Raw genomic sequence first — 24,983 nt, forward strand, 5'->3', positions numbered from 1 at the left:
ATAAATATGAGAAAATTGTACATCTATTGATATTAAAAAAACACAATATGTATATTTTAAAATCATACATTTATTTATTAGATTTTATGTTTGGGGAGCAGTAGCATTACTTTGGTTATTAATGTTAATATCAGGCAGTATTTGGCAGCTGGTGATGATGTCAATCTTCTCAGAAACAGCCTTCAGGTCATCCAGGATTAATCTGATGCTGTGGGATGCATTGATGATGGCACTCTGTGAAGCATTCAGCTGAGCTGTTGCACTGTGGACCTTCACAAAAATGTCAAAGTCAAACAATCGCAGATACAAAACCAAAGACATTTGGTCTAGAGCTGTTATTACAATTATAGAAAGTAATGTTTTCATTAGAAGAATACAGTACTCTATGACAAATGACTGGACATGACATGTCTGCCCATTATAACATCACACTTTATGATAACAAGCCTACTTTGTCAGAAGCATCATAGAGTTCAGATCCATAAACTGTATTACATTATCTTTTGAATATGATGCAGCATCAATTTCAATTACTTTACTCTACAGAGAAAAAAGCTTGGTGCATAAATTTGCTGATGCAATCTCATGGATACGTGCACTGGCTTCTCTTCTGCAGTCCTGGTGTCATATATGATGCATTTATGTCTAAACTATAAATTTAGTAAGTGTCCGTGTGCGTACCTCCTTCGTGGCACTGCTATAAACCTGCCGAACTGTTTGTCCCACATCATTATATAGCCGGCTGTTAGATTCTTGCAGTTTCTGTTGCAACAGAGTCCCACCTAGAAAGAGAATTACATTTAAAAAATGCACAAAACATTCAAGATCTCCATCTCCACCCATACATACAGCTGAAAGCTCCCACGAAAAGCCTATTAAGGCTTTTTCTTTTTCTGTAATGACGTATTCTCCTCACCATGCAGCCTGCGTGTAGGACTCGGCCTGTCCTCCACAACCGACTGTATGGTGGGATGATCTCTAACCACTATAAGAGGCGGCAAGTCTCGCTTGAGGATCTGAGAGCTCTGCTGGCTCAATGCAGGGGCTTGATCCGTTTGCTTCTCCTCATCCTCACTGTCTGTTTCAGACGCCTCTCCAGGAACCTGACGTCACACAAGACCACAGGAAAAAAAGGAAGAAACCTTGTTTGATACTTATGAAGACACTTTTCGCTCAGTTTTGCACAAGAGAATGTACCTTGGCTCCCACTGCGGTAGTCTGAGCAGCAGGCATGGACGTAAGGTAGACTTCATCATCGGAGTCTGTCTCGGAGGCCTCGCCCTGCACCACTATCTGGTACCCGCTGGACATGGCTGTGTAGCCACGCACCCACGTACATGAAACAGAAAACAAACGCCGTTAGCTACCTTTAAAAAAACAAAAATCACTCTGCAGAGGATAATGGAAACATTAAACGAAGCATACTATAAAGTAATATTGATGTATATCCATAATGCAATGTGAACTGACAATCCAAACCGAAGACAAAGATGAAAACAATCAATGGCATTACCTCTGAACTGTCACAAAACAAATCACATGAGAAACGAGGAAGTGGGTTGTTTGCTAAGGACCAATCCGGACTCAGCAGCCATGGCACGTGAAAAAGGACGTCTCAAAATACAATTGGAGCGATATTGACGACTCGACGTTCTGCGTCACACTCACGGGGGCGCTCGTAATGAGAACTGGTGTAGTCCGTAACGTACCGGAATTTATAAACGCTATAATTGAAGTAAAACGTCAAGCGACATATCTCTCAAAAATAGCCTCGATACATATTTTGTATGCTTTTAGTTGTCAAAGACCATGTGATCTAACTTCATAAACAACGCCTTTTGACGTAATTCTTGACATTGAATATCGTTAACTCCGCCTAGCTCCGTGTTCATTGGGGTACCGCGATAGATATCGAGCGCCACTGTAGAAGTACGACTGTGTTTACACTTCCGTGTCACCTACAGTCGCTACGCAGGTAATTTACGTTAGCTGCAACGCTTCATTCTGTTTTTTATTGCCTGTAGGTCTATTTTGTCTGTCATTATTATAAAATACCTCATGTGACTTGGACAGTGTTGCTTACAAGCGCTTGCTAGCAGTTTGGCTGACTTTAGCTTAATGCTAAATCGTAAATGACAGTATAATGCTTGTCTAGCTAACTAGCTTCAGAGAAACTCATTCTGTCGTAGCATCCGACTGTTATCCACTTTTGTGTTGATTAGAAATGGCAGACGAGTCTCTGTTTGACTTTCTCCATATGGAGATCGTGTCACATGTTTACAAGGAGCAGCAATCCGGAAAAGAAGAGATGGACAATAAGGTGTGTTTATGTCTAATCTTAAACCATGGATTATACTGTGATGTGGAGTCAGTTTGTGAGACAGACACCTAATGTCAGCCATGCTAACAATTCAGTTCACATAATTATTGTCTCGTTGAACCAATGTTCCCCTTTTAAACAACAATACGGCAATTTCTCCGAGTAAATATAAGACAGAATATTCACTTGTAAATTTTGTTGCGAACCATTTACTAATTAAACCACTTGGATTTCTTCTCTTCAGGACAGAGCAGTTTGTGTTTCTGTGCTTGAGAGCATGGGCTTCAGAGTGGGACAAGGACTGATTGAAAGGTAAACCAGCCCCTACATACTGTGTGTGTGTGTGTGTGTGTGTGTGTGTGTGTGTGTGTGTGTGTGTGTGTGTGTGTGTGGCAGTAAATAGTTTATAACATGCATCATCACATCATAAGTGTCTTTGCTGATACACTGTCTAGACTGACGCGGGACTCTCCAAGCTTCAAGGATGAATTGGATGTAATGAAGTTCATCTGTAAAGATTTCTGGACAAAGGTTTTCAGGAGGCAGGTCGACAACCTCAGAACAAACCATCAGGTAAAGGAAAAAAAGCTGCATTAACAATATGCATACTACTGCCAACAATCCATTGAGAAGTCAAGGTGTATTTAGTATTGTACTCTCTGTTATAGGGAACTTACGTTCTGCAGGATAACAAGTTTTCTCTGCTGACTCAGCTCTCCAATGGAAAACAGTACCTGGATCAAGCTCCTAAGGTTAATATAGGAAATCTTTTGTAGTAAGCACACACAAAACTACAATTTCTTCTGCCACTACAGGACTGGTATTGATTTATAGCAAAATAAATCAGAATCAATCTCATTTCGACTAAGATTACTTTCTGTGTGTGTGTGTGTGTGTGTGTGTGTGTGTGTGTGTGTGTGTGTGTGTGTGTGTACTTTCAGTACCTTGCTTTTTCATGCGGTGTGGTGAGAGGAGCCCTGTCTAACCTCGGTCTGGACAGTGTGGTGACAGCTGAGGTCTCTACTATGCCATCCTGTAAGTTGTATCAGAACACCAACCCTATGATGGGTAGAATCTGGCGACACGGTTACTGACCACCAATAATAATGAAACTGCTGTCTTAATGCCTCAATGGTTGTATGTTCAATCCCTCTCAAATTCTGTTTTTGCAGGTAAATTCCAAGTGGTAATCCAGAAGTTGTGATCTGAACCTTTCTTCTCTGGTACAGATGTACAGGGCCATGTGGGGTTCTGTCAATCCTAAACAAAGGATAGTTGTTCCTGTCCACCTATAGAGAGATCAAACAACGCCCTGATTTTCATATCTGGATCAAGCAGGAGTAGCTAGGTTTGTAGATATCCAGGTACCCTGACAGGCTCTATAGGGTTAACAAGGGCTCACCCTCTTGTTGCGGTGCTCTGTCGCATACTAGAAATGTTCTTCTGTTTTATGTTTTGTACAGATGTGTGATGTTCTCAAGAGTTTCATTAAATGAGCAGCGCCGACCCCTGTCTGAATCGTATCAGCCTGGCTTTGAAAAAATATTTGCAAATGTAGTGAATCACCGTTATGTGATATTAATTGTAATGTGTTGAATCCCTAGAACGGACTTAGAGCTGACAATAAGATAACAGACAGTGGAAGAGAAAATCCACAGACTTTACGACGAGTCATTCTGGCTGATAATTTAGGACTGTCACCTGCCATGCAGCCTCTTCTGGCATCCATCTAAATAATAGCCTGTGAACCTTTGACACAGGCATCAGATTGTTTGTGCATTGCTTGTGTCTCGGACCGTAGGCCTGGCAGCTGAAACCAGCTTGTGGTGCTTTCCTCTGCCTCGTAGCAGATTGCCTTTAGGAGCTGGTGGGCTTCATGTGCACTGGTGGACATTTAAAATTCAGATCATTTGAAGGCAAAATGTGAATCTACGACGAGCCTCTTGTACAAGAAGATATGTTGGATGATTTTGTCTGTCATTTTTTGTTGTTGCCTGGTATAAATTTGTAAGTGGAATGAATCTAGCCTGTAGTGATGCCACATTTTATAGTTAAGACTGTGTTTACAGGTTATTTATTGTAAAAAAATATATTTTCTGTCTTTTGTAAAGCATTATGTACAGTCATCTACGATAAAACTGCAAATGTGATCAACTCAGAGTTTTGAAATGACTGATTTGTGTGCTATAAAACTAAACTCATTGTACAAGTTAGGACTCCTTTGACACCATGGCGCTTTAATGATGTTGCCTCTGGTAGTTGCTGTTACCACTATGTGTCACCAGAGGGACACACAGCTTTTCTTCTCACTGTTAACATAATCTCATCACTTATAAGTTAACATTTTTTTGTAAGCATACTCAACTTCCTACAGTCCTTGCTTTCTTATTTTATTTCATGCTGTAAATCCATATAAAAAAGTTGCTATGAAGAAGTTTTAGTTCTGTATATGTGACTAATGGTCTGTGGTATCTAATCGACGGTCCGTCCCAGTAGCGTGAACTCAAATAAAACAAAAATTACATTTATAACAAGTTTAGTTTGGTTCAGCCCAGTCATTTTCACATTTGGTAGCACTGATGTATCACAGACTGAATTTTTACAATGTGTTTTATGACATTACATTTATACAAAGTGTTTTATTACAGTTTACATTGTGACAATATGTTTTATGATAGAAAGTTGTAAAAACCCCATGACCAAATCTTTTCCTGAACATAAATTAGTTTCTTTGGGACTAAACACAAGGAATCAACTTTGATGCCTAAACTCATCCAAGTTAGACCATTAGTGTCAAATTTAATTGTCATTGTAATTTTTGGAACTGTTTTATCAGTAACAGACACAAATTAGGATTTTAAAATCAAAAGTAAATGTCAGTGGGTTATTTTTTACTTTAAATGTCTCTTGGTTGTGAGAGGTGTTGGACACAGTGTATGAAACTTGACTTTTTGTCTTTTTAATTATTCTTTTTAAAAATCTACCACTTAAACGTCCCCTAATATGGCAGAGGCAGTGTGCTTCATTGCTGGAGTACCTCTTTCATATATGCCCAAATACTTAATCTGAAATGTTAGGTTAGCACTCAAACTGGGCCACGTCTACTTCAGAGCCAAGGCCCTTGAGACAAGAATTCTTGAACGAGCTTAAGAGTAAGTAAGTCGCCTGGTTTAAAGTAGGCTGTCATCCTACCCCTGCTGATCTGCATAGTGCATCAGAGCTGACAGCATGACGTGTTTGTGTAGGAATGCTGCCAAGAAGAAAAAAACAGTCAAGAAAACTGAGACAGACATCTGCGAAAATGTGAAGCACCTGACTAGTACAGCCCACAGTTTGGCCCATTTGTTGCAAGCTGTTAAAGGCTTTGCACAAATCCTCACTGGAAAAGAGGATGGGGGGTTGGAGGGGGGGGGGGGGGAGATTAGGGTGAAAGCCTGAGAGGGGGCAGAATTGTTTAAAAAAAATGGAGGAGAGGGTGAGATGAAGAGAGGGGCAAGAGGAAAATGAGATGGAGAGAATGAAGAGTCGACGGGAGGCAGGAGCAAGATGAATGGTAGAAGTGGGGATAAAGGGGGGGGGGGGGTGTAGCGGAAGCAGTGAGGGAGAGGAGGGTGATTAAAAAGTACAGGGAATGGTGAGGATGTGAAAGGTCCTCAGCATCTGTAGCTCCAGTCTTAAAATCGGTGTGAAGTGAGAATTTAAAGCTCTCGGTAGTTCAACAACTCTGGTAGTTCAACAACAGCTGTTTTGTGCTGTTCCCTCTATGTGGCTTTTACTCCCACCCCCCCTCCTCCTGCTTTACCCTGCATCACAATAATCACCAATACACTCACAAAGAGTAATGGTGAATAGAGGGAGTGAGCACAGTGAAGGGGGGGGGGGGGGGTTCAGGGGCTACAAGAAAGAAAGAGGGAGTTGGGGGGTGAGCCAGGAAGAACATTCTTTATCTCAAATTGATGACTCACTAAAACTCAGTATCATTTAAAATGTCTAAAGACGGGTGTAGGGAGAGAACTCATCAGTGACTGGTTTCCTGAAAGCAATGTTTTTGAGTTGATCAGAGAAAGAAGAAGAAATGTCCTCTCAAGTAAAGAAAATCCTGGATCTGCATTAAATTACATTTTTAAAATCTTTTTCTGGTTCTACACCATCCTGACAAACCCGGGTACTAATTCTCTGAATTGTGAGTGGAGTACGGTCTCACAGGATGCTGCTCACTTTCATCCAATCCAAATGCCTCCTGACTTGATTTCACAGCTTCCTTTCAGTCCCCATTATCAACTTTGTTCCTGTTCTCCTCCAGCTTCCTCCGCTCATGCATAGTCAGAGCGTGATTCTCAGTCTCACATGAACACAAACTTTGCCGCTCGGGGCCATATGTTGACCCGTGGTGGACCTGAATGCAGCCATCTGCCTGCCTTTCCTACGTCCTACAGGGCAAGAGTGTGGGAGAATGTCTATCTCAGATAGAAAACAGCACGCATACACACACACCATAGGGGCATGCACATGCCTTGAACCCTTTCACAGCCGCTAATCACTCACAGCCAGCCCATCTCATGTTAACAGTGACAAGATAATAGCTCTTGTGTGCACATGAAAGAAAGATTCCTTCAGGGCCAACCGTGATTTTTCTCCAGCCCTGCTCGGGCCCCATTTTGGTTCTAAAGGCGGGTCTGTTTGCCGGAGTTAACTTACATTTACAGTATGACAAGTATATTTCTCCCCCTGAACGTGGCACTGAATAGATACCGGTGATTTAATAAAGGTTTTGCTTAACTACCACTGTTACTGCTACACAGTGCAGCGAGTGAAGAGGAGAGGATGTGAATGAAGAGAGGAAGGATGGAATCAGTGAAAGGAAATTGTTAGGAGTCTAGGATTGGTCAGATTTAAAGCCAAACAAAAGACTTGTTATCAAGTGAAATTTAAATGGCATGACTACACATTCACTCTCTCTCTCACACACACACACACATACACACACTGGGGTCTTGCTACATCCTATATAGGATTGGTTGCAGAAGTGATGACTGAACTCTAGCTTGAACCATAATTTCACAAACATACCACATATAGGTCAAACTGGTAGGGAAGAATAAGTTCATGTGATTCTTCAAAATTACAGTCATCAGAAAAAATCAAAACTGCTCTTGAATTTATTACTGTACTCAATGTTGTTCTTGAAGGCCTCACTCTACTTCTCCACGATGCTTATATGTAATGTCTTCTGTTGTGTAGTGATGTGTAAGGTTTCAGTACAACCATAAAAACCCATGAGTTATGCAAATTCATCTGACAAAGCAAAATTTAAGACAATTCCATTAATTAATGGGCAAAATTGCGAAAAAGTTAAAAATCAAATGGAATGTGTCACTTTTTCTTCGTGCCTCAATTATACACATCTGGATAATTTTAATGTGTTGATACAGGTCACCTCAAAAGTAAAGGTCTACTGAGGGAATGTAATCTACAATGAAAACCACAAGGACAGCTCATCTGGTTTCCTGCTCGCTTCCTTCCTTCCTGAATAAAATGTTACAAATGCGTCAGTTTCACAAACACCACAGGAAGAACACTTGAATGCAAACAGGCACGAGTCTCCTTGTAACATCTGCGTTGTTGCGTCGAACCATAACACAACTTTTCTCAGCAGATGAGCCCGACATGCCTGCAGAGATATTTCACCGAGAGGGTTAAGCAAGTAAGAATGATCATTAAGCGAAGGGAGTTTTAAAAAAAACAAACTTTATTTCCAGTACAAAAAAGCAAACAAAAAATATATTAAACTTGATACAAGCATTAACAACTCAAAGTACTCTATAAATACGTTAAAATAAATTAAAGAAATTAATTTACTAAAGATAATCGTGTTCAATGCTAAACAGGCCTCAAGCGTGTTGATGAAAAAGGAAATTTTAAATAGACCAGTAACAGCAGTGTCTGTTCTAACCAACTACACAGAACAGCCAAGTAAAAATTCTATAACAGTAAGCATACATACCATAACCCTCCAGAACACTGATTTAGCTCTGTTAGGTAACAGACCTGGGTGCACAGTTCGCACACTTGTGACCAGGACAATACACATTCAATAACAGCACAAAACCATAACAGTAAGAATCAATGCTGAGTGAAAAGGAGAGTGAAGATGGTGAGCGGGGCAAGACACTAAACTGTTATTATCAAAATTGTTGCTGGCTGTGGAAAAGGAGGAGGGGAAAAAATCCCACTCGTGGGAATGTCTGCATTAAAGATCATTTAAAGTACAGATTAGGACTAAGTTGTTTTTTTTTTAGGAGGTAAAACAGGACTTTCATGAAACAATCATGGGACATTTCGCTTTCCTGCTGTGCCAAGTCTGATACTCGGATCAAGTCTGTACAAAATAACATGCTAAATAAATCATTTGGTGACATTTCAGGGCTTTTTTTGCTTCCAAGTCTTTTTTTTTTTTTTACTCGTCCATTGCCTACTCCTTCAAACGCATAGAAAAATAGATACTGTATTCCTATTTGCAGATTTACAGATAAATATATCATTAACAAGATATTTGAAGATCTAGCTTACTTTTTTTTTTCCATTTTAGGAGAGTTAAAAGTTACCTTTTGGCCATTTGCCCAGCAGCAGTTTGTCAATAATGCGTGAAAGGCAAAGAATCAGCTGTAAAAAAAAATTTCTCCAAGGATTGGAACTAACATTTGGTTACTTAAAAAAAAAAAAAAAAGACTCAAACCCACCATCACTTCTGTCCTAACCAGCCAGCAAACCTTGTTTCAACATTGTAACATGACCTGTTAAATAACACTACAGGCACTTCAGTTGTTTTAAAAACTTAACATTCAGGTTGAAGGTCAGTAATCTAAACACGAGTCAGACTGTACAGTCAGGAGAAAATAACTTTCACTAGCTTAGAAACAATACTGTGTACAGTTACTGCAAAAACAAACAAAAACAAACATAGGTCAGTGTGTTTTTACCACCATAATCTAAGCTTCTGTGGTTGATAACATGACTCACCAGCAAAGCCAACTGGTTAACTGTGGCAGGGCGTGCACTCCTTCCTTTTACACTTATTTTTTTTTCCCAGAGATTTTCAGACTTTTCAAATCAAGGGAAGAAGGAGCGTAGAAATTTTCCCGCTTCCTAACCTTTGACTGCTCGTTTGCACTGCAGCCCTGCTCCACAGGCAAACCACACTTTCGTGCAGCTGTCCTGCTTTTCAAAGGCAATTTTTTCCCCCCCGGCAGTAGCACCTATACAGGAGTCCACAAGTGATTGAGTTACAAACATATCTTTGGCAAATAAATGGTAAATTTGGACTCTGAAAACAGGCGACTGATCGGCTAATCACCGTGATTACAATCTCTTTGTTGCAATTTTGCCATCTCAGCATACTGTTGCGGTAAAGCATCTTAATACTTCCAGTACTATTATACTACAACGTTGATATGTACTACATTTTTGGTGGTAACACATTTTATTTTCTCTATCACTGTAGCTACGCCAGTGACCACAAATCCATAAGCAAATCTCTCCAGATCTTTTTTTCTGATGCCATACGAGTAAAAGGAATGTCTCAGCTCTCAGTCCAGTCTGTGTGTGTTGTGGTTGATGTGGTGGAACTTGTAGAGGTCGACTGTAAGCGATGTGTGTACTACATATATTGTGTCTTAAGGGTATCCAGACTGTGTAGTCATGCTGTTGCCCAAATTATGTGAATATGTTTGTTCGTGTCCCACCAATCTGCAGCCTAAAGGCTGAACCCGGTGGTGTCCTCTGGAACGGAGAGCTGACTGAACACGGCCAGACGTCTGCCGCTGGCTTCATTGCTGCCACTACAGGATTCAGAGCCACTCAACGACCCAGAGGAGCTGCTGCCATCCTGGTCCTGGTCTGACAGAGAGGTATAGGACAGGGATCGGATGCCCAGTGGTCCTGGGCAGACCCCAGTTGCACCAGGACTCTGTCTCAGGGATGGGGAGGCATTCGGAGACAGCCCACAGGGAGAACAGCCGGAGTCGGGTGAAGGCAGGAATGGAGAACGTGGATCTGCTGCCGCAGCCTGACTGTTGGGCTGGTACTGGGCAGGCGAGGCCTCAAAGGCAGAGTCAATCTCCAGGAAGGCTTGGGATAGTAGGTCGGTGATGTCGGTGCTAGGGGGAGGAGAGGTTGACGGGGCTCGTGTGAAAGAAGGATTGGCAGGAAGAGCCGCAAGCGGGGGCTGGAGGAGCTGCTGGGGAGCAGAGGGAAACCCGGCAAAGCTGAAGCTCTGTCTGACTAGAGGAGGTCTGTGCACGCGGGAGGATGAAGGTAGCTGCGTCCCAACGCTTGAAGAAGTGGACGCCGCGGGGCGAGCGACTTGGGGTTTCTTTTCTTCCTCATTGTTGTGAACAAAGTGGCAGCGCATCCCATATGGGCAGAAGCCGATGGTGTGAAATGTACGGCACGGCTCAGTTTTGTATTTTGGATGCCTGCTGAGATCCCGCAGCTCTTCATGGCCATGTGCAAACTGACACTTCCCACCATACTTGCACAAGCCACTCTCAGTGAAAGATCGACAAAGTTCAGTCTTATAGCGCGATGAAGAGGATGAAGAAGAGCCCATGTTTAACAAAGTGGGGCTGATGTCACTTTGGGAATGCTTTACATCACTTCCAGGCCAACTAAAACTCACAGGTGTCATACTGCTACTCTCTACCATGCTGATGGAGCGTTGGCCAAAGAAGCCTGACCTTCTCCACTGGTTGGAATTAGTCTGCCGGGAAGACGTGGGGCTTTCTGACTGCTGCCCCCATTGGCTGGAGGCCAAAAGTGCACTGTCAGAATGATCAGAGAGGCAGGAGAGAGACGAGAGGGACAACGATGTATTGCAGTGAGGCTGACCGATGTAACCTGGAGTTCTCATCGCCAGACTGAGGGATGGCGGCGGTCTACTCTGATCACTCAAGTCAAGGTTCAGTAATTGCTGTAAAAACAGACAACACAGCATTAATCCATTCTGTTTACCATTACAATCCATCAGGGGGTTAATCAAGTATTCAAACTTTGAAAGTTCTTTCAGAGCAAAGCAGGCATAATTTGTCTTATTTAAAAAAAAACAGCTACAAGACAAAACTACAACATAAACCTGAAACTGGAGACATTGAGAGTACATTCTGGTGGAATATTCAAAACATTTAGACATCTGATAATCGAGTCAACGTTCTGTTGTTGTTAAATAGAGGACAGTTGATGAAAAACGTTTCTGTGTAAAAATCCAGCAAAAAAAACACAAAACACATTTGAAAACCTTTCAAAATACACGCCGATAACATTGAGAAGTGTCCTTCATCGGGGTGAAAGTCAACTTTCATGTGGATGAGAACATCTTCAACAAGGACGAGCTAACTTACAGAACAGTGTGTTCCTGAGCACCACATGCAGGAACTTCACGACGTTAGTTTGAAAAAAAAAAAAAAACTACCACAAGAAGTGTATTTAGCACCTTCTCCACATTTTTAGCCCCATGTTTTCTTGTAAATACATTAAAAAACGTGTGGTTGATTTCGCTAATAGGAGCAGCGACTAGATTCATACAGCAGCTTATCGATAACGGTCCACCTATGTTACTTACATTAAGACAACTAGCTTAACTATCTCGCATTAAACTAGTTACTCCTTTTCCAAGCTAAACCAACTCGTTAAACATGATTAATTAAGCAAGTTAATCTTGATTAATGGACTAATGTTGCAACAAATCTAAACACCTGCCTGGGTAACGCTTCCACTTTGTGACAAGTTCGTCGTTAGCTTCAAGTCCAAGTTAAAAATAGCGTTAAATAAATGTTAAAAAAAAGTTCAGGAAATCAAATAATTATCACTAAAATGTTAAGAAAGTTCAATATTATTCGCTAGAGACTAAATAAGAAGAAGTATGCAATAATTAGCGCAGTTAGTCGTTAGCTAGCTAGCTAACGCCAAGCCCCCCCAAAGTTAGCAAACTTTCGCTCCACTCTCAACTTCTCCCACTTCACGCTCAACTTGTTTTCGCTTTTCTTTACCTTACACATCATCTCCTCCAAGTCCAAAAACTGGCTGAGGGGATAAGATGGCATTTTGCACAGTTTAAAAAACAAAACAAAACAAGCGTCGTCCGATCGCGTCTGCCTCTCACGGCGATAGACGTGGGCAACTCGTTAGCATAAGTTGGGCAGAAGTTTCCAGTTGTGTCTGCGCTGCTAAACAAGGCCGCGACTCAGACCACGTGTGGATTTAAAACCTAACGCGGCTCCTGGCCCCTCCCACTCGGCTCCGAGTCAGACAGACGGCCGAAAGTTTTTCACCTGTCCCACAAGTCTCAAACGATTTGATGCAAAACTAGTAGAAAATGAGCATTTTTAGCCCTGAATTATAAATTATAGTGTATTAATCCGCTTTATTTATGTTTGTGATTCATAGAAGACATGCAGCTGGAAGTGTATCTGCAACAAAGAGACTCCATCCAGCTAAAGTTAGAGGAATAGAAACAACATTTAAACCTCATAATAACTATTAATAGGAGTAATAATAAGGGGAAATAGTGCTGAAAATAAAACAGAATAATCACCGAATTTGGGTTTGAAATTGTAGGATTTAATTCATGTGACAAATTTCAAAACAGTTCAAAAGTACTGTAATGCACTGTTGCCAAAAGTAAGATATGACATAAATGAAATAAAATTAAATCAACTTTATTATTATCCAATTCAGGGCTGTGTCTGTAAAGTTTTGGCAAGTTCAAATTTGATTTAAGTTTTATGCTTTTTTTCTTAATGCTGAACAAACTGGTTTCTGTGATATGTTGTGGCTGTGTGTCATGTATTTGGGCATAACTGACAAAACTTCGATAGCTTTAGTTGGCATTTGTCCCATCAGCTCCTGTGTAGTCAGCAAATGAATAAATGCAAGTTCGCCCAGCTAACGGAAGCAAACAAAGATCTATTTTCTAAAACATCTATATGCAGGAATGTGATACTGTCTGTAAGTTTGTTTGAAATCTTCACCCTTATGAGTTTAAAAAAAAAAATCTTTTCATTATAGGGGCTTGAAACAAATGACACTGAAGAAATTAACAGCCATAAACCAACAAGAGACACAAGAAAATGCAAGAAGGAGGACAAAGGCTGAAAGCAGGAGGATTGAACACATGGCTAGAAAAGACAGTGTGGAGACAGCCCTAATGCCTTGACAGAGACAAAGAAGACTGAAGTGTTTGATTTCAAAGGCAGATGTGTGAAAAACTCCACTGCAGATCAGAGCCATGAGAATGTCTGGCTGCTCAAAGACCCACAGCACATTTGGCCGTCACAGAGAGACATTTTGAAGAGCACACACACCTACACAGGTCTGCCAGGAGTGGCATTGTCACACCTCTGGGATCGTAAAAAGGATTATTACAGCAAACCTAGGAACATGAGTCGATAATTGGTGTTTGGCTGCAACTGCAGACAACAACCAAAAAAAGCACTTCCAGATTTGATCTGTATAGTTCAGTGCATTAAAATACCAGATTTGTGGGTGATGTGAGTTAAAGACTGCATTCAAAGTTCCCTTTTTGAAAATCAGTGAAGGTGTGAAACATCAGTTAGTTTTGTTGAAGAGCGTCTATGATTGCAATCAGTGCACGTTTTTGAGTTTCTTGTGTTCTGAAATGTATGAAGGTTTATGAAGAAAGTTCTGTAGTAATTCTGATGATTTTAGGTATAAAAGTCTTCGTCCCCAACAAGAGCCCTCAAAAAACAAAAGTAACTATGTCAGAAATGGTTAAAAAAAAAACTATATGAATAAAACTTTTAAAATGTGAGCCCTCAGGCTGGTGGAGAGAGTTCTGTGAACCCTCGCCCCAGTTCAGAGAGACGAGTTCAGATGAGAACAAAGCCTGCTAAAAAGCTTTGTTTTGCTCCAGCCAAGTGGTCAACATTAAGTGTGTGTGTGTGTGTGTGTGTGTGTGTGTGTGTGTGTGTGTGTGTGTGTGTGTGTGTGTATACTTGCTTGTGTTTGACTGAGCATCTCAAACCCCCAACTTCACTCCACCTCTGCTCTGTGATGATGCAATGACACAGGTCAACTCTAGACAGCCTGAAGGATGTGTCACACAGCATAGTGTGTGTGTGTGTGTGTGTGTGTGTGTGTGTGTGTGTGTGTGTGTGTGTGTGTTTGTGTGATACGATGCTGAAACGTGCTCTTTTTTTCCACTCACTCAAAAAAAAAGTGCACCCCCAACTCCATCATAGAAGGGAATAAGTTAAAGTTAATCAGACCCTTTTGACCTGAAAGGTGGAGGTCAAAGGTCACAGGATATTGAACCAGTCTTAAGGCTTGTTTATGCTCTCTGGAAGCACGTAAATGGATATGTTTTCCTTATGTGGTGTGTTTGTCGATGCCTTCATCTCTTTTCATAAAGCTCAGTACAACCGCGGGGAGGCAGTTTTAAAAGTTTTGACAACAAAAAAAACATGGAGGAAGTTGTGATGACACACCTCCTGAACACAAAGCGGCAAAACTCTGAGGTAATGCTGTACTCTGAGGCGTTTGTAAGGTCATCACGGACATCCAGATTTGTGGACAGAGAGCTTATCACTTGTGTTCTTTTTACTTTTTACTTCATTTTGTTGGCGCTCATTTGTCACTAGAATTGTGGCCACACTGCCATCAAATATTCCCGGTGGTATTGCCCCGATTCATCCATCTTGTCCGCGTCCGGTTGCTCCCCATAAGGCTCTGACCGTTTCTGTATGTCTTCAACTTAGAGCATAGAAGAGTCTTCAATCACATGACACCTCACATATGGTGGACAAATTTCCAGACCACCTCCAAATGTGGCATGTGGCATGATAATTTGTCTGTTTTCACCCCTGCATTTTACCACAGATGCATTTATTTCTCGAACTGTGAACGTGACTGAACCTCTGGGTGCTTTTCCCCCGACAGAAACTGCCCTGATTAGTCATTGTCTTAAGAAGCTGGCTCGTGTGTTTGTTTGTTAGCCTGAAATGAAGGCCACCACTGTGAACAACAAGCCATTAGCACCACGTCAACAACACATGCGCCTGGAGGAGAACAGGCCCCTTCCCTTAATTTGAGTAAATAAAGCGTTATCTGTAAACAGGCTATTGGGTCTGCAAGTAGACTTTACTTCTATAAACAAATCCCTTTTGGGTAAGGTGGGGATTACCGAGGAGAGGGAGAGAGAGAGAGAGATTGGGGCGGGGGGGTGCTTTCTGAAGGAAAGGGGGGAAGGGAGAAGGGTGGGGTGGAGAAAGGTGGAGAAAGATTTGAAAGGGAGTTCTTGCTTCTTGTTGAGTCCAGCTGGGCTCGAGGGCTTTTGGAGCACAATGAGCTCAATGAGCTGCAGAACTAACTAACAAACTAATGGCCCGCCCTCTGCGACTCTACCCCCATGCACACACACACACACACACACACACACACACACACACACACACACACACACACACACACACACACACACACACACACACACACACACACACACACACACACACACACACACACACCCACACACACAGTGAAAATAACAGAGGGTGCTGAATGACTGGAGGAAGCAATCAGAAGATTGTTTCGATCTGTACAGAGCTGTTGGACTTTGGTAAAAGAGGGGCTGAGTATACTCGACCCTCATGTGAATGGGACTCACAAAGATGCTACAGTGAATGGAGATACTAGAGTGAAAGGGAAAAAGGGGCCCTTAAAGAATGCCCAATATACAGGACCCCCAAAAAATTTGTGCTTCACTCCTGAATAAACCTAGAATTTGGGATTTAACAAGCAACTCCTCAACTGATCCCTTTCTCTTCCACATCATCCTCAAGCCGTGACACGACTGGCCAAGTCATCAGGAAAGCTTGTGAGATCTCTCTGGTATCACAAGAGATTTCCTGAGGGTACAGTCGACGACTGACTGTAGGGTTCAACTATTGCACGCCTGGGTTATTTAAGTATTTCTGAAGAAGTGTGTTAGGTTAGCATTAGCAGAAACATAACAAAATGGGTTGTGATAGGAGAAGAAGCCAATCCATTATCAATGCCTGTGTCGTCATTTGCAGTGTGTGTGTGTGTGTGTGTGTGTGTGTGTGTGTGTGTTACAAAGAGTGACATACATTCACACAAATGTTACACAGTCCGTCTATTGAAGCCCTCATGCTGAAGCGAAGGCATTCCTATACAGGCTTCTTCAGATAAGAGGCTACTATTACCAGAGACATATTAAGGACGGACGGAGGAGGAGGAGGAGGAGGAGGAGGAGAAGGAGGAGTCCGCAGACCTGATGAACATCTGCTCCTCTTTTCCTCCCCTTTCTTCAACCCCCCCTCCTCCCCACCCCCACCACCATGACCACCTCTTTCAGGATTTAGGAGGAGAGTTTCCCTCTCGGGGAATCTTTTTTTCTTTTTTAGAAACTACAGCTGTATCATGTGATGGTATGAAAAGCAAATGATGGCCAGCGTTCCATCAAGTAGTAACTATTTATGTCGCCCACCATTAATACCGATCAGCTGTTTTGTCACACAGAGCAGCCTTCTCCCTACCTTTTGTGTTTTCTTAAACATTTCTACATAAAGACTTAGAAAAGTTATGAAATAAATAATTTAAGAAATATTTAAAGAAGTAAAACATTTTGATATCATATATGTAACGAGTACAGTCATTGTTTAGTTTAAGAGCATTAGAAGCAACAACTAGTAAAAGTAATTGTAGTTAAGAATGGTCCTCCTTAGGATGTTTATGTATTTATGAGTACACTATAACTTTTTTTATCCCTTAAGGAGGTTCCGTCAGGGAAATGAATTGATGTTAAGCTAAAATCAAGCTTTAACTAATACACTGTTCATATGACTGGAGATCATTTAGTTAGTAGAAGGTTTATGTTTCAGTGATAATGATATGAATTTGCAAAGTAACTAAAGTAGAAGGACAAATGACTAAAACGGTCTTAAATGTATAAATACATACCAGCTATGACCCTCACTCTTACTCCTGTCAAACCCAGACACTCCCCAAACACACACACACACGCACACGCACACACACACGCACACACACACACACACACACACACACACACACACACACACACACACACACACACACACACACACACACACACACACACACACACACACACACACACACACACACACACGGACGCATCCAGAGAAGCAGCACAGTAGGGTTCTACTCACAGGCCAAAGGTCGTAACCTAACCTTTAACATCTGACATCACCCACCCTCCCCCTCCTCTGCTGCCCACTGGAATTCACTCCTGTGGATTCAATTGGAAACAGAGCAGGAGAGAAGGAGAGAGAGAGAGAGGCAGAGCACGGAGGGTTGAAAACAAGATAACAGTGACAAATGTCTGCTCAGAACAGGAGACAAAGACTCAGGGCGGAGAGGCTGTGAGAGACTGATGGGAAGGCTTGAGCCATTGGATCGTTTGGCCCATTTGTTTTGGTGGGAAAGTGTCAAAAAAGGAGTCATCTCTGTAGAACCGACACACCGGGTTACCATACAGCCAAAAGTATGTGAATCCTATGTTTCTTTTTATGGTACCGGCTAGACTAGATAGTTCCAATTGACAGAGATTCCAACTCCCCCCTAGTCTGTATTAACATTTCATTCCCACTGATCAGTCAGGGAATCATTTAAATTATTCCCCGAGCCTCAGTGTACTCACCAAACATTTACTTATAGAAGGAAAACTGGAGGGCTGGTGTCTCTCAAACCGTCACTTCTCATGAAACGAAATAAATAAACAAGAGGTAGAAGAATTATGACTAAAAAAAGCAGATAAAATCCAGGCCCAGGCACTTAAGGTGGTGGAAATGTGTTAAGGCCTATGTTTCGACAGGGTAGTTATTCTTGACTTACATGTGTAGATCATGTAGATTACTGCATTAACTATTCTTTAGTATTTCACTTATTATTATTCACTTTTATTTGCACAGATTTTGTGGTCCTTGTTTTCTGGTGTTCCTTTCCTTTACTAGTTATTGGAAGATGCTTTATAAATAGACTCACCTTACTTTTTGGAGTGCTTCAAACTTACTGCAAAGAGATTAGGAGGGGCCCTTTCCTGTGTCATGGTGACATCAAGGGTGAAGGACTGAGGGATGAAAGGGGATTGAATGCACAGATCCCCCATGTGGAGAGGACCCTATTATGATTGCCAGTGCACAGGCCCCAGAATCATTAAAGCACCTTCCGAGTTTTGTATCAAAGAACTTGTATGCCGCCTTGACTCAGGCTCATGTAGTAACTTTAGTAAGAATGAATGAATAGGAAACATGACTGAAGATTTACATCCTGTATCACCATGCAGTGAATCTTTGGGTATTATTTTACTCTACTGCCCTCTGCCGGATTAAAGCGTGATTACAAATCAGAGCCGCAAACACTGACCAACAGCACCATCAACCAGATTAAATGTGTTCAGACTGCAGTCTGTCTGGTATTGATCAGATGCTGCTGTTTTGAATCACTCCGAACACGTGATTTATGTTGGAAAGGGTTCACTCTCTGTTTTTTCCACGAATAAATCGTGATGGGATTAAATTAAGATTAGAAACTCTGGATATATTGTTAACCGTAACACACACAACTTCTTTTTAACATTATTCAACCGCCTTTCAGAATAGTTTATTGTGTATTGTACATTAGATTTGTTATTTGCAATCTATGTTAATATTCATTTTTGAGTCTGAATTCTATGACAGAGACATGAACGTAATGTAATTTCTTAATCATGTAAGTGTATAATATTGAGTTTTTGAGATCTCTATATCATAAGTTTGGAATTTCATTTCTGTAAACACCTGATGAATTCACACTTCACAGTTCACTTTACCGTATTCCACAGTTTATTTTTTTAAAATGGTTTAATGCTAGTTATACAGTATATAAAGTCCCCTATATGTCCAGCAGGAGGAGCTGTTGTATCACCTACACTCCTTCCACTCAAATTCATTTAAGTTCAAGTTAAGTTTCTGTATATAGAAATGTGAAATAAAATCTCTATATGTGTTTGTTACCTTTTTTATGTGTTAGTTCAAGTTATTTCCAAATATGCTACAATAAACTTGAAACAAATGCTTTTTTTTTGTTGAGAGGGAGGAAGTTGAGGCATCCAGCCAGAGCTGCTGAGTGAGCAGACTGTGTTAGGCAAGGCGACTTACACAACCCTTTTCCCTGTAGGCAACCACACAACTGTGTGTGTGTGTGTGTGTGTGTGTGTGTGTGTGTGTGTTTGTGTGTGTGTGTGTGTTGAGCAACAGTTCTTGGAGATTCTCCTGAACCCAAAACAAAACAAACAGCCAATTCTTTGTTCTAATAACACAGACATGGTGGTTTGTGTCTCAGTCAGACTCATATGTGACCATAAGAAGCAAAGGAACTATGATGAATATGAAGATTTACACTCATTTATTCATCTCATTTCATCACTCAATCATAACAATTTCAGGTTGATGTGAGAAACATCAACCTTGATGTCTTAAATTGATAAAAGCGACATGTTGAGGCAGACAGAAAATAACACAGCAGAGAGAAAAACAAAGAAAAATAGGGGGAGGATGATGTAAAAATAGGTTTGTGGGAAAATATAATGATAGATAATTTAAACATTCTGAGTAGAAAGTTTGCCAAACCAATAATAGAGGTATGGGTGTAGAGTGTTTGTGTGCCTACATGTGACAGACAGAGTGACAGTGAGTGGGCTGTGTGCACTTCAAATACTGCACCTGAAGTGAAGACAAAAACAGCTTTTTTCTTGTCTGATTTTAGTCACGTGTTCCTCAAAAGACTTTAAAGTGAGATGAGAAAAGTAATCCAACTTAATGTACAAATCACCTTTAGAGAAACATCACAAAGGGATCTTTTCCCTCAGAAATGGTAGAAATGAGAAACGTCATTGCAGAGTGACGTTTGGACACTGAGGTCGTAGCCAAACGAGGGGTGAACGTCATCGGGAGCAGCGTTGCGACAACAGTTATATTGAAGAATTCAAAAGGGGAACATTGGATAGGATTTATCTGCTGCTCTGCAATGTCAGCAGACTATTAACGTTTGTCATGAGAAGTGAAAGAGGACAGAAATGTTTAATGTTTGACACAGTGTCGAATGTCAGAAGGATTTTTTATTTTCTTCTTCTATTTTTTTTTTTGGTGATGAGATGATGGATGGAAATTCTCCTAAACAGAGGGCATGCACTGACACACATACCTGTGGATTACTCACTGTATTTAAACCCATAGCTCAGAGAGATGTGTTGAAACCCTGGGACTGAACTAAAAAAACAGAAAAAAAATCACAGTAGATATGAATGAATCACAAACATTAAAAAAAAAAGCTTTTAAAAGATATTTGTGAAAAGCTAATGAAATCCTTCATGCATGCTTCTTTAAACTATTGTCTATAAAACTTTTGTAATAGTTATACAGGATTCAATGTGAATTTACTATAACTGATGTTTGTTCATCTGACATTGTGGTTGGAAATGTGTAACTAAGCTCATGGATAACATCCCAATGTGTGTATTTGTGTTCAGTGTTCATTATTTAAAGCATTGCATGATTTGAAATTAAATATCTAAGCCCCTTTGCAGTGTTATTCCAGTGTAAAGCTAATGCAATACGGTCGTGATGAGACAAGGTAAATGAACCTGTGTGTATCGTATCAGTGTGTGTATGCATGAATGAGTTGTGCACACATGCGCTCTGCAGCGTTTGGGCCTCTCTCTAGATAGAAGTGGGGCACCAGGCGAGGCAATTCATTTTCTTGTGGAATACCATTCCCTCAGAGGAATGTGGATTTTTTTTTTTTTTTTTGCTACCCAAACATTACAACCTCTTTTCTTGTTAGCGCGGGAGAAAGTTATGAAAAGACACTGCAGACGTCTCTATTTGAAAGCTTTGTGCATACACCATCTGAGACAAGATGTCACACGGCTGTGTAGTGTGTTTACGTTTGCGTGGAGGGAGGGGGAAAGTGTTTACCGGTTAGCTCAGGTCAGTGTGTGCGTGTGTCTCCTCGCTGCTGACTGTGAGCCAAACGACGATTTCCAGTCTGTATATTCTCACATTCGGCCTCTTCGCTCGTATCCAGGCAACGGATCATAATATTGATCAGTGTGTTTGATCACGGGGATGCTGATGGATATGCAGCCTCATATGATGTGACGTCTTTAACTCTGTTCAATTTACACATTAGTATCTAGGAAACAGGATGAATACTTTTGTGTGTGTCCTGTGTGTGTATGTCTGTGTGTGTTCATAAGGGGTCGTAGTGTTTTCCCACCCCCCCATTTGTCTTTACTCTGTCTTACTTATCTGCATGTGCGTTCACATCCCTGTGTGTACACAGTTTCTACCAGCTTGCGTATCTCTTCTTGGGATGTGAATCATACGAACGATGCTGCTGATTTTTTTGTGATTACGAGTCCTGACAACAATTTTGTGCAGACCAAATTCCCCACTGCATGATTCACCCGGCCGCTGTTCAGTAACAAAATGTGTTGTCCGGAGTTTGACCTGTTGGGATGCAGCAGAATAAAAATGTCTCCATCTCCAAGACACGTGTGCGGTTTATACCTGGCATTAACATGTGTTCACTGGGGATCGGATCACTTTCGGGCTCACTTGTTGAATGCAATGAATGCAGCATATGAGAAATAGACAATCCACTGGTGGCAAAGTGGAAATTCAAGAAGCATAAATGTTAAATCAGTTGAAGCAACACTAAATGCTGGCTGGACAGAAACACTCCAGACGTGGAGAGGTGGACATGGTGGTGGAGTTAAAGAACACACTGGGATGTGGTCGGAGCGCTGGAACGAGGGTGTCCTCAATGTGTTTTCAGTGTCTTCAAACCTTTACTTAAACCTGTCCACTTGTGATTGTGGTGATACCAAGTTTACACCACAGCGCCGACACAGACTGCAATCACACTTTTGGGTAACTACTATTGTGTGAGTTTTCTTTCCTGCTTTACAGAATATTTGCTCTTGTCACAGGGTCGCGTCGGGTCATGTATTACAATTGGGAACCTTATCAGGAACTCAGTGAAAGTTGTGGTCTTACTTTGATTTAATACAATACATGCCAGCTGTCTTCATTTAACTCCTGGCCTGGATCGCTCTCACATTCCCGTGTCCACACGCTCAGCGGTGGGATTTTGATTTTGCTGTGGTGTTGAAATTATTTAGATTTTACGACTGTGCCATGATCTCTTGGTTGACGCCGTCTCTCCCTTTGGAAAAACACATATGTGGTTTAATGATCAGATTCGGTTTAATCTAAAACTGCCTTGGTGCGCTCAACAGATTGCAATGTCAACACGCATTCATATTCGGCTTTTCCGATTTTTGGTGTCTCCAAAAATCAAAAAAATCGGGAACATGAGCAAAAAAAAAGAGAGAGAAAATTATTATAATCATTTTGCTCATCATTAAGATCTCATTAACTTTGTTTTAGCATCTCAGCGTCAACAGAAGCTCAGTTTCCTAATTTTGTTCCCCCTATTTTTTTTCCCAATCACGACGGGTAACTCTAACCTCACGACACTCGCCACTTCCTGAAACCTCACCTCTTTCCGTTATGCGTGCTCAGAAATGTACCCTACCGGTTTTTAGGTTCCGTTTGTGATCTCTGTTGGTTTGTTTTGTCGCATGTGAATTTTTTCTGACCACTTCTTTCTCTTGATGACGACTTACTTGCCTGTGAAGTCCAGGCCAGTGGCTGGTGGTGGATGATGGAGTAATATGTGAAGTAATTATGTGTTTGCTGTATGACAAAACGCAAAGAGTGCAAAGCAGTTGTATAATCTGGTACACTCTGATACAATTCCCAAAAACAAATATAGTACATGGTACAGGGTGAATATATTAGTGCAGAATATTGATTCAAAGTATATTCTTGAGTTTGGAATCGTATGTTTAACATAATTTCCTGGCTTTATCCAGTCTGTTGTTCATAATCATTGTTCTTTGCTGAGGCCGTATTTAGATTTGAATACCCGTGATTAAAAGCTTTGGCTGACATGATGACATCTAAACCAGTTGCACTTTGATTTTAAAGACCATCAAAGTGGTCGAGAGTTGAGGAGAGGCTGTTAGGAAGACCTCAGCTGAGATTATTTAGTTACAAATATTATGTGCATTGTGATGCATAGGAGTGTTTTGTGTCAATTTATGAATTACTTTGTTTGTGGCTCCTCTCCTTTTTGGTTCTGGTGGGCGTGACGATTGGTGGAAAATTTGAATGGATTTGAAATACTGTTTCTTGGTTTTCACCTTTGCTTCTTACGTGATCAGGAAAGCGTTTTTTTTTTTGTTTTTTTTGTATAGTTTGCTTTTCGACAGTTTATTGGGATGGACAAGTAGGAATGGTGTCCACCGAGCCGTCCACCCAGTGGTTCTGATTGTGCTGTTGGATTTTTGCATGGAGGACGTTTGCTGTGGATGAACAGGTGGGGCATGACAATTTGTTGTTTGTCTGCAGAATGAACAAAGCCGTGGTTCTGTCTGTGAAGAATGAGCAGCTGGTCCATCAGCTGGTCCATCAGCTGGTCCATCAGCTGACAGGGGGGGTGGGGTTGGTGCTCCTCCTGCACCTGTACATGCAGATGTCCCCACTGTTGGTAGCCTCAGTCCGGGTCCATTCCAAACTAGCCATTGGAGAACGAACTCTGTGGATTTGGAAACATTGTGAGTAGTTTTAAAACTTTAAATTTAGAGTCCAAAGTGAAACACACGCTGTCTGAGACGGACATTCCATGGTGTGTGTTGGCTCTTCATAGATGAAGCGTTTTGACTTATGTCGAGCACAAAGGCTCTGAACAGGTGGGAATCCCACCCGCTGAGGCAACCTGTCAGTCCACTCATACCTCCCCCGTTGTCGGGGCGTCAGGTGACGTCGTCTCCGTTGATGGATCGGTGGCTGCTATTTCCATCTTCAAAAACAAACAACTTCAATGAGCAAAGTTAAAAAAGGGAAAACTGTTCCAAAATCAAAAAATGCGAATTCTGTTTCTTATTGTTTGCTCTTTATTTTGTCCCATGAGGAGCCGTAGACTAAAATCTCTCAATATAAAGCAAAACATATGGAAGCATTGGAATAGAGCAGTCATTTTAGAAATATCTGCTCTGAAATGTATTGATTTGTGTTTATTTCTGCTGGAAACACACTTTAGGGTCAAGTTGCCATAGCGGAGCTTCAAGCTGACACTGGAGGCACCGAAGCAGGTTTACATCTTGACTCAGATCCCAACACGAGTCACCTGCTTTGTGAAATGTTGGCTTTGAATTCTTTTGTGCAGGAGAGAATGAAGGGGTGCATTTATTTGGTCTTCCTTCCTCCAGCTCGAGGACCTGGATGCTCCCACTACCTACAGTATTTCTTTGACCTACAGAAGTCAGTGGCAGAGAGGAAGCAGAACTGTCCTGATCTTCCAGGAACCAGTCTAACACCCAGTCCGGATGAGATGAGGAAATGTGCACTCAGTTCCTACATTGATGTCCTTCGATTGGAGCACCGCTCTCTGGAATGTTATGAGGAGGAACACTTTTGGAATATCCTTGGACCTGACCTTCAAGGTGTTTTCCTGGAATGCACCAACACAGGATCTCTCC

The 24,983-nt window shown here is 41.4% G+C and overlaps 3 protein-coding genes across 6 annotated transcripts; 1 reads left to right on the forward strand and 2 right to left on the reverse strand.

Annotated features, from left to right (window-relative positions):
- bloc1s3 (biogenesis of lysosomal organelles complex-1, subunit 3) lies at nt 1–1,567 on the reverse strand. Of its 3 annotated transcripts, none has more exons than XM_068318268.1 (5): nt 1,471–1,489; nt 1,198–1,313; nt 917–1,103; nt 682–782; nt 1–270 (listed from the first exon to the last, which is right to left on the reverse strand). In XM_068318268.1, the coding sequence occupies exons 2-5, from the start codon at nt 1,309–1,311 to the stop codon at nt 85–87; spliced, it is 588 nt and encodes a 195-aa protein (XP_068174369.1). In that variant the 5' UTR covers nt 1,312–1,313; nt 1,471–1,489; the 3' UTR covers nt 1–84. The 3 variants fall into 3 exon arrangements, with proteins under 3 accessions (XP_068174369.1, XP_068174368.1, XP_068174367.1); XM_068318267.1 differs by having other exon boundaries at nt 1,426–1,472; XM_068318266.1 differs by lacking the exon at nt 1,471–1,489 and adding an exon at nt 1,514–1,567 and having other exon boundaries at nt 2–270.
- A 136-nt stretch (nt 1,568–1,703) lies between these two features.
- trappc6bl (trafficking protein particle complex subunit 6B, like) lies at nt 1,704–4,823 on the forward strand. Of its 2 annotated transcripts, XM_068318270.1 has the most exons (7): nt 1,704–1,975; nt 2,223–2,320; nt 2,565–2,632; nt 2,776–2,893; nt 2,989–3,072; nt 3,262–3,355; nt 3,493–4,823. In XM_068318270.1, the coding sequence occupies exons 2-7, from the start codon at nt 2,225–2,227 to the stop codon at nt 3,522–3,524; spliced, it is 492 nt and encodes a 163-aa protein (XP_068174371.1). In that variant the 5' UTR covers nt 1,704–1,975; nt 2,223–2,224; the 3' UTR covers nt 3,525–4,823. The 2 variants fall into 2 exon arrangements, with proteins under 2 accessions (XP_068174371.1, XP_068174370.1); XM_068318269.1 differs by lacking the exon at nt 3,493–4,823 and having other exon boundaries at nt 3,262–3,485.
- A 3,257-nt stretch (nt 4,824–8,080) lies between these two features.
- Nucleotides 8,081–12,531, reverse strand: zgc:114130 (uncharacterized protein LOC570332 homolog). The gene is made up of 2 exons (XM_068317351.1): nt 12,364–12,531; nt 8,081–11,288 (listed from the first exon to the last, which is right to left on the reverse strand). The coding sequence occupies exons 1-2, from the start codon at nt 12,415–12,417 to the stop codon at nt 10,074–10,076; spliced, it is 1,269 nt and encodes a 422-aa protein (XP_068173452.1). The 5' UTR covers nt 12,418–12,531; the 3' UTR covers nt 8,081–10,073.
- Between the last annotated feature and the right edge of the window lie 12,452 nt (nt 12,532–24,983).

Source organism: Antennarius striatus, chromosome 6 (assembly GCF_040054535.1).
Source record: "Antennarius striatus isolate MH-2024 chromosome 6, ASM4005453v1, whole genome shotgun sequence".
Taxonomy (NCBI): Eukaryota; Metazoa; Chordata; class Actinopteri; order Lophiiformes; family Antennariidae; genus Antennarius; species Antennarius striatus.